At 38.2% G+C, this 9,056-nt stretch overlaps 1 protein-coding gene across 11 annotated transcripts in view; it reads left to right on the forward strand.

Moving 5' to 3' along the window:
- Positions 1-9,002, forward strand: part of FAM13A (family with sequence similarity 13 member A) — a 363,829-nt gene extending 354,827 nt beyond the window's left edge. For all 11 annotated transcript variants that reach the window (XM_064285550.1, XM_064285551.1, XM_064285552.1 and 8 more), the window contains 3 exons: positions 3,297-3,493; positions 4,085-4,186; positions 6,824-9,002. In XM_064285550.1, coding sequence (XP_064141620.1) covers positions 3,297-3,493; positions 4,085-4,186; positions 6,824-6,950 — 426 coding nt within the window. In that variant the 3' untranslated portion in view covers positions 6,951-9,002. The remainder of the gene's footprint in view (positions 1-3,296; positions 3,494-4,084; positions 4,187-6,823) is intronic.
- Positions 9,003-9,056: the final 54 nt, after the last annotated feature.

Raw genomic sequence — 9,056 nt, forward strand, 5'->3', positions numbered from 1 at the left:
CAACCACTTCAAGAGGTAGCATATGACCAGGAACTGATGGTACTGAAGGAAGAAGTCCAAGCTGCTCTCAAGGCATTGGCGAAAAACAAGGCTCCAGGAATTGATGGAATATCAATTGAGATGTTTCAACAAACGGATGCAGCACTGGAGGTACTCACTCGTCTATGCCAAGAAATATGGAAGACAACTTCCTGGCCAACTGACTGGAAGAGATCCATATTTATGCCTATTCCCAAGAAAGGCGATCCAACCAAATGTGGAAATTATAGAACAATATCATTAATATCACACGCAAGCAAAATTTTACTGAAGATCATTCAAAAACGGCTGCAGCAATATATCGACAGGGAACTGCCAGAAATTCAGGCCAGTTTCAGAAGAGGATGTGGAACCAGGGATATCATTGCTGATGTCAGATGGATCCTGGCTGAAAGCAGAGAATACCAGAAGGATGTTTACCTGTGTTTTATTGACTATGAAAAGGCATTCGACTGAGTGGATCATAACAAATTATGGATAACATTGCAAAGAGTGGGAATTCCAGAGCACTTAATTGTGCTCATGAGGAAACTTTACATAGATCAAGACAGAGTTGTTTGAACAGAACAAGGGGACACTGATTGGTTTAAAGTCAGGAAAGGTGTTCATTAGGGTTGTATCCTTTCACCATACCTGTTCAATCTGTATGCTGAGCAAATAATCTGAGAAGCTGGACTATATGAAGAAGAACTGGGCATCAGGATTGGAGGAAGACTTATTAACAACCTGCGTTATGCAGATGACACAACCTTGCTTGCTGAAAGTGAAGAGGACTTGAAGCACTTATTATGAAGATCAAAGACCACAGCCTTCAGTATGGATTGCACCTCAACATAAAGAAAACAAAAATCCTCACAACTGGACCAGTGAGCAACATCATGATAAACAGGGAAAAGATTGAAGTTGTCAAGGATTTCATTTTACTTGGGTCCACAATCAAAGCCATGGAAGCAGCAGTCAGGAAATCAAAAGACGCATTGCATTGGGTAAATCTGCTGCAAAGGACCTCTTTAAAGTGTTGAAGAGCAAAGATGTCACCTTGAAGACTAAGGTGCACCTGACCCAAGCCATGGTATTTTCAGTCACATCATATGCATGTGAAAGCTGGACAATGAATAGGGAAGATTGAAGAAGAATTGATGCCTTTGAAGTGTGGTGTTGGGGAAGAATATTGAATATACCGTGGACTGCCAGAAGAACAAATAAATCTGTCTTAGAGGAAGTACTATGCTATGAGTCGGAATCAACTCGGCAGCACTGGGTGGGTTTTAGAAGAAGTACAACCAGAATGCTCCTTAGAAGCAAGGATGGCGAGACTGCGTCTTACATACTTTGGACATGTTGTCAGGAGGGATCAGTTTCTGGAGAAGGACATCATGCTTGGCAAAGTACAGCATCAGTGAAAAAGAGGAAGACCCTCAATGAGGTGGATTGACATAGTGGCTGCAACAGTGGGCTCAAGCATAACAATGATTGTAAGGATGGCGCAGGACTGGGCAGTGTTTCGTTCTGTTGTGCATAGGGTCTCTGTGAGCCGGAGCTGACTCAATGGCACCTAACAACAACAACAATAATAGTTATTTGTATTTATCTTTTAAAACAGACTTGCTAGACTGTTTAAGAAGCTGTCATTGAGCACATACCATATGCAGACATCAGTCAAGCTCTGGGGTCAGTAGTGAACCAACAATCCCAAATCCCTGCTTCCACTGAGTTTATAATCAGGTAGTTCTATCTTATCTTCCTCATCCAAGGACGGGAAAGCCTGGACACTTATTTGTACTCCCTGTGTGTCGGGTACCTTATTAGGTACTTTACACATGTTATTTCAGTTAATTCTTATGAACACTCCATAGATAGGAATTGTTACTGCTCCCAAAAAAGAGCAACTTTATTGTAAAGAATTATTAATTTAAAAGTCATTTTTACCCTATGTAAATTTTAATAATTTCAATATAAAAAATTATTAATGAGATATCGACTTCCATGGACCAAGCAAAGAGATGGAAGATCTGGAGCTAAGAGAATTTGGAAAAGCCACCTAGCTTTTGCCAGTTTTATTTTCACGTCTTCTTAATGGGACTTACACTGTAGTCACATAATCCTTTTTTAGTTTTGTTTGTTCACATTATTTCTTTCCAGAGACACCATTACAAACATACCAAAATTTATGATAAGAAAATCTACCACATGCAGTTTGCAAACTTGGTCTTGACTTGCTGGTTGACTACTCCTGCCTCCTGAGATTGATTTACTGCCTTGGCTTTGAAGCTGCTAGATTTTATTGTAACAACTGATGCTGTACTGTCTGTTGCTCATGTAGCTGTATTCCTAACCAGTTTATTAAATTTTCAAGATACTAACATATTCTCTTCTGGTCTGACTGTACATTTGGCAGTAAATGACTCCGTTCAAATTCTTTCAATCTCTGATGTTATTTATTCCTTAGACTTTACATTGCTTCAAATTGGCACTAAGAATTAGTTTGACTTCATTGTTTTTCTGTTTGCATTATCATCAGAGCTGATGGAGAATATCATACTTTTCTTAGAAGCCTGAATGCTGAAAGATACAGTTGTGACCCTTGGAAGTTCCTTGAAAAAGATTATGAATTTTGTGATCCCAATAATGAGAAGATAAATTATATGTTTTAATCTTCCCAAAAGCTTCCTAAAATTTTGTGCTTCAAGCAACCATAAAATATTGTAGAAATATTTATAATATATACTTTTATCTATAATAATATATTTTAGAAAGACTATTTCTGAAAATGCTTATAGCTCAATAAGAGATATTTTGAGGTACACAAGTAATAGAGCCTTTAAGACACTGATTGGTGGTGATGGATTTTGTTAAGTGCTGTCACAGAGTTGTGTTGTCACAGAACTGGAAATTTATAGGCTTTTTTGGCTCATTTGATTTAGGATATAAAGTTCTGATGGTTGTTTCTTCCTACTCTCAGCCTTGACAAGTGTTAATAGTGCCATAAGCTAAATGTTGTGAACACATGTTTTATAGTCTCCATTCCTATTGAGTGGGTGTGTTTAGTGTGTGTATTATTTAAATGGTACATGTAAATATTCAATAATATATCCATAATGCACCAAATGTATTAGTGAGTATAAATATAGAAGAAACTAGAAACATACATTTATATGATGTCTGGATAATTATAGATGATTGTTAAATGATGCTCGAAATGAAAGAGTGCCAGAAAAAATAACCAGATTTTTATTGAGATTGCTGTGTATCTCCAGGAAGAAGAGGAGGGCTCAGAAGACGATACCAACACAAAGCCAGACTTCACAGTCACCCTGAAAACTGATTTCAGTGCACGTTGCTTTCTGGACCAACTTGAAGATGATGCTGATGGGTTTATATCCCCAATGGATGATATAATGCCATCAAAGTGCAGCCAGGACACAGGGCTTTCCAATCTCCATGCTGCTTCAATGTATGTCATTTTGTTGTTGTTGTTGTCATTGTTGAACTGTTCCAGTGAAAAGAGCTTTCTTCAATTTTATTTTTAGCCTTTGTGTTTAAATAAACTAGCTGACAAAAATACAAGTGAATTACCTGAGGTTGTTTATGTGGATAAATTTTTTTTTTTTTAATTTCCTGGCTCAATGTTTTTTATTTGCTCATCCTATATTACTGGAGGGAGCTTTTGAGATCTTACTTAAACAACCAGAAGGTCTCTATAAATGGCATTTCGTGATTCTGTACTCCACAGCTCATAATTTAACACACATTGAGCACAGATGTCATCTCTTTCTCGCAAAGCAAAGTATGACAAAGCGCCATGGGATTTCATAAGCCTTAAGAATTCCTAAGTAGCAGAAGCCTGTGGAAGCCATTTTTATTGTCAGCCATTTGGGGTTTCAAGAGATAGAAAACATCCATTCTGCTGACCCTAAAGTTTCCCTCAGCATTTTTGCATTTACCTGTTTCCCCCTTTCTCCACAACCCCATTGAGTTGCACATTCATTACATTTATAACATTTTAGATTTAATACAATTCTCTTGACATTTTCTGCCCTATTAGACCTGAACTCTTAGAACACCTTCAGGAAATGAGAGAAGAAAAGAAAAGAATTAGAAAGAAACTTCGTGATTTTGAAGACAACTTTTTCAGACAGAATGGAAGGTAGTGTGTTTGCTTCCCATCTTCCCCTGTGCACACCCATCCCCTTTCTCTCCTATCAGATCTGTGGAATACCTCCAGAATGGGCACTGCTCTGCAGCTTCCCTGCAGCTCAGTCCAGGGGTGTGTGCCCAGGAACACTTAGAGATTTCCTGTGAAATGATGAGGCCTCTGCCATCCTTCAGGAAGAAATGCTCCTTGGATACTGTCCAAGACTGATGCAGATTCAGCTAACAACTTTAAAACTAACCTGTCACGTCAAATTTTAACCTAAAACGAAAAACTTGAAGCTGAGTCTCCAGTTGACAGCACTGTTGGTTTTTTGGGTTTTTTTTTTTTTTTCTTTCAAAAATTAGAGGGAGAGATAAGGAAAGGGGACTTTAAGTATTGCTAGTTGTTAAGCTTATTTTAAAAGCAAAGATGATAGGTGCCAAGTTTGAATGAGAGATATATATGAGAAGCAGTGAGTCCATCTGGTTGATAGGTTGCCTTTCTCAAGTGAGTTTTACGGTATAATTTAATCATCCTCATATATCATTATGCTGAGAAGTAAACAGTATTCCGTGTTTGCAAGTGACTGCACAGAATGCTGTACTCAAAACCACATCATAAGCCCAGGGATAGAACAGGAAGCAGATTTGTACCTCTTGAATTAGAGTTAAGTTTTATCATTTTGAATTGATTTTATTTTAATCCAAATTGTGTAAACTATGTCAATATAGTTTCTTTCAAGTCCTCTTTTATACTTCTGGAAAATATTGGGAAATAAATGCACCATAAAAATTAACTTTGGCATTTAAAGTGCATTAAATTCCAGTTTATTTCAATTGTATAAATTTATTTTTAGAATTTCTTATTTAGATCTGTCCTATAATGACTTTCAAAAGATTTATATATGATTTTATACCTAAATGTTTGCTTTTCTTTTCCTACACATTATGGAATATTTAGAAAACATAAATAAGCAGGTAAGGAAGAGAAAATAATTATAATACCCAAAGAAGTAATATCCAGAGACAAGCCATGATTAATGTTTTGGTATGTTTCCTCCCAATCTTTTTGTAAGCGTATTTTTGGTTTGTGTCTGTTTCTTTTTTTCATATAATTATAGTCACATCATGTATAGATATTCTATACACGAGCAACATCTAATTATGTAACCAGCTCAAGTTTTATGAAAAAGTATAAAAAATTTTTAAGAAAGTATAATTGATAGGTGGTATTCTCATAAATATTTGGAACTGGAAGGGCCTAAAGATATCATATAATACGGTTCCATTATCTTATTTTACACAAATAACGCAGGCCTCCTACATTTGTTTGCCAACTGCTCGCTCCCCCCACAAGGTATTTTCGTAAACACCCTAGGCTACTTTTTTTACAGCAGCATCGTGCACTTATGCAAATACCTCACGGGGGTGGGGGGGGCAGTGATTGATTGGCAGACAAATGTAGAAGGTGCATGTTATTTGTGTAAAAATATGGTACTCCATGTCTGAGCAGAATGAAACCCCTCAGAGCACAACGAGGACAAAGAGCACAAGGAGGACTAGGCACCAGATATTTGCATTCCTAATCTGCTGTTCCTATCACTGCCTCCTACTGAAAAACCACCTAGAATTCTTTCCCAGAACAAGGCAGGGCACAAATAAAATCCATTTATGTTTAGTTCATTGAACAAATTAAATAAACCTTTCCCATATTTCCTCCTTAACAATAAGAATGTTTGACTTTTGCATTTTAAAGTGAAATGAGACACAGGACTGTGTACTGGTTAACAGCAGTTGCTTTGCAATGAGTCCACCTGACTTCCAGTCCTGGTGGGAATCTTGTGTAGAATATTGGGAAATAAATATTCATCACGTTGTTGTAAGGGTTATGTTAGATCATGTATATAACATGCTTGGCACAGTGCTTGACCCTCAGTTAATAATTGTTCATATAAAGGACCACTGGTGGCATAGTGGTTAAGAACTTGTCTGCTAACCAAAAGGTCAGCAGTTCAAATCCACTAGCTGCTCCTTGGAAACCCTATGGAGCAGTTCTACTCTGTCCTATAGGGTCGCTATGAGTGGGGTTCATATAAAAAGTATACATAGAAAATTGCTTAGTAAACTATGAGGGCAAAACTTACTAGTATTACGTGATACAACTGCTGAATTTCAAGACTAATTTTATAATAATGAGGAGTGTCAGCTATCTCTTTTTTAAAAATGTATAAATTGTGGGTATACTAATTGCTCATTAGAAATTTAATGGTTCATTAGATGAAATATATGAAAATGAAAAAGCACTGAGTTATAATGATGAATAAAAGATTTCAATATATGGAAATGCTTAATGTGAACTCATACTTAAGAGCAGAGGGAGAAAAGTTCCACATTTCTTAGCCCTTCATATCATTCTACAAAGTGTCAAATTAACTACATAGAAACCCAGTCACATGGTATCTTCTGGGGAAAGTTATCTTTCACTGCTTGTCAATCCAGCTGTAGTCTTGATACCAAGTGACGTTTGGCAACACTGATTCTGAAGGGTGATGAATTGCAAAGTTCCCTGATGATAATTCACCTGTTGAAAAGTATTGTCTAAAAAAGACAGAAAATGATCTTCTGCCCTTTTGTCCTTTGTTTCCACTAGAAATGTCCAGAAGGAAGACCGCACTCCTATGGCTGAAGAATACAACGAATACAAGCACATAAAGGCAAAACTCAGGCTTTTGGAGGTGCTCATCAGCAAGAGAGACACTGCTTCCAAATCCATGTAAGGAGGCAGCCCCAGCCCTGGCAAAGGTGGCCAAGCAGATGCAGGGTGAATTACCAGCTGCCTCCACTGGTAAATAGCAGCTCTGTAGAAACTGGAAGGCAACCTTGGAGCTGGGATTGGAGAGTACAAGGAAGGCTTTCCTGGACCTGCGAAGCATGCTGCCCTTCTGCCTCCATGCCACTGGGTCCAGCCCCTGTTTGCATTGCCTGCCTGAGAGAGTGCCTAGATGGGAAAAGGCAACTTGACCTGACTTAGGAATTTTGTAATGAGAAAATCAAGATTCCTGCATGCACGCGCGCACACACACACACACATGCAGACACACACACAACACTGTAGTGAAAGCTTTACTAACACTACCAGTGATGAATCACTACATTTAGACACTTATCTGCAGAGAATATACACTGTTCTTTCCCTGGAGAACTGGGAAACATGAGACCATTCTCTGTCTAACTGTGATCAAAACAAGCTCAGGACTTCGTTTTGTACAGCGAACTTGCCGTGGAGGTTTGTATTCTCCTTGGACCCATTAAGTGTGGACCTGCATTGGAGACCCCTGTTTGCTGCCTTGGCCATTCTAGTAACCTTTACACACAGAGCTGCGCCTTTCCCACTGGTGTGAATTTGCTGTTTTTCCTCTTCCGCTCTCAGTAGATGGAAGCTGCATCTGCCCAGAATGCAATGCAGTCATTTATTCGATGGTGTGTTTATTCAGGATGCCCTCAGCTGACAAAAAACTTTGGTCCCTGACTAGAACTGGATTATCTGCAACAGACAGAGGGATTATAGTAACAGCTGTATAATGATTGATTTTAAATCAGGAAACAGGGTGAAGAGCCTGGCAAATTCTTTCCTTAACATTGACTGCACTCATCAGCCTCAGATGTTTAAAAGACATTTAACATCAAACACTAAGCAAGGCCAACCTTTTTAGGGCCCGGTTTCATTTTGACACTAGCCAAACATAAACGGTCTTGCTTAATTCTTAGCCTAAGTGTAGAGGATCATGGGAGAGAGGGAGCCTAAATTCTCAGCCTCCTGAGTACTTACAGAACTTAAGAAAAAAAGCAACCCTGCACTAAAAATCCCCAAACTGAAGGGCAAATAAGTCCTCAGAGCTCAGCCCAAGGCAGTAAAATCTAAATTACACTATATTCAAGATGATGCTGAATATTCATAAAGAGAAGAAAGAATGGTAAATGGCCAATTATGATAATTTTTTCAAAGACTGTACTACAAAGCTGTCTATATTAGACATTTTGGGGCGGACCAGGGGATTTAAGACACCAAATCATCTCTTCAGTGTGTTAGCATTGCTTTGTGATCTGTTGCTTCTTTTTAACCTTTTGTGTATACGCTGAAGAAGCTGGGTTCTGGTCCAGCGTGTCCATTCGGGGTCCCAGCGGAGGTGTCTACACGTGGTAGCCGTGTTTCAGCAGGTCCTGCCTTTTGAAGATAATGTTGCAGGATGAGTGTGGAACATCAGGGATGCCCTCCTATGTATCTTGAGAGTTACCCTCGTTAAGTGTATTTTTTTTCTTTTTTCCAAATAAAAAGAAGAAAAGAGAAAGAAAACCTAAAACTGTACTGACGAGTTGTCAGTTTCAAAATGGGTTCTTAAGAAACTCTGTGGTCAGGTTGGATTTACAGCACCATTTTCCATTGCTGAAGTGAGGTGGCAGCTTTCCTCTGTTAGTTGAAAATTGTTTAAGTCTAGGGGAAAAAGAATGCCTTTAAGTTTGCATTTGAACATAATCATGTAGAAGCATGAGCCCTGTGTTGGAAGTGCCCTGGTGTTAATAATGCACACGCTTAAAGACGGTACGTAAGCCCACACATTTAAATGTACATGAAAATATAGTTTGGTATTCTTTGCTCTACTGTTTACATTGCAGATCGTTATAATTTCAAGGAGTTATATTATAAATAAAATGATGCACTTTAGGACGTTTTCTATTTTTGAAATCTGAACGTGAATCACACATGACCAAAAATTGTATTTTTTAAGAAGAGATACATGTCTAGTCTTTCCTCTTGAAGTAATTGTTATCTTAAATAAGCTATATTGTAAATCAAGTCATTACCAGTTAACTCTCAAAGCACA

The sequence above is a fragment of the Loxodonta africana genome, chromosome 5 (assembly GCF_030014295.1).
Source record: "Loxodonta africana isolate mLoxAfr1 chromosome 5, mLoxAfr1.hap2, whole genome shotgun sequence".
Classification (NCBI taxonomy): Eukaryota; Metazoa; Chordata; class Mammalia; order Proboscidea; family Elephantidae; genus Loxodonta; species Loxodonta africana.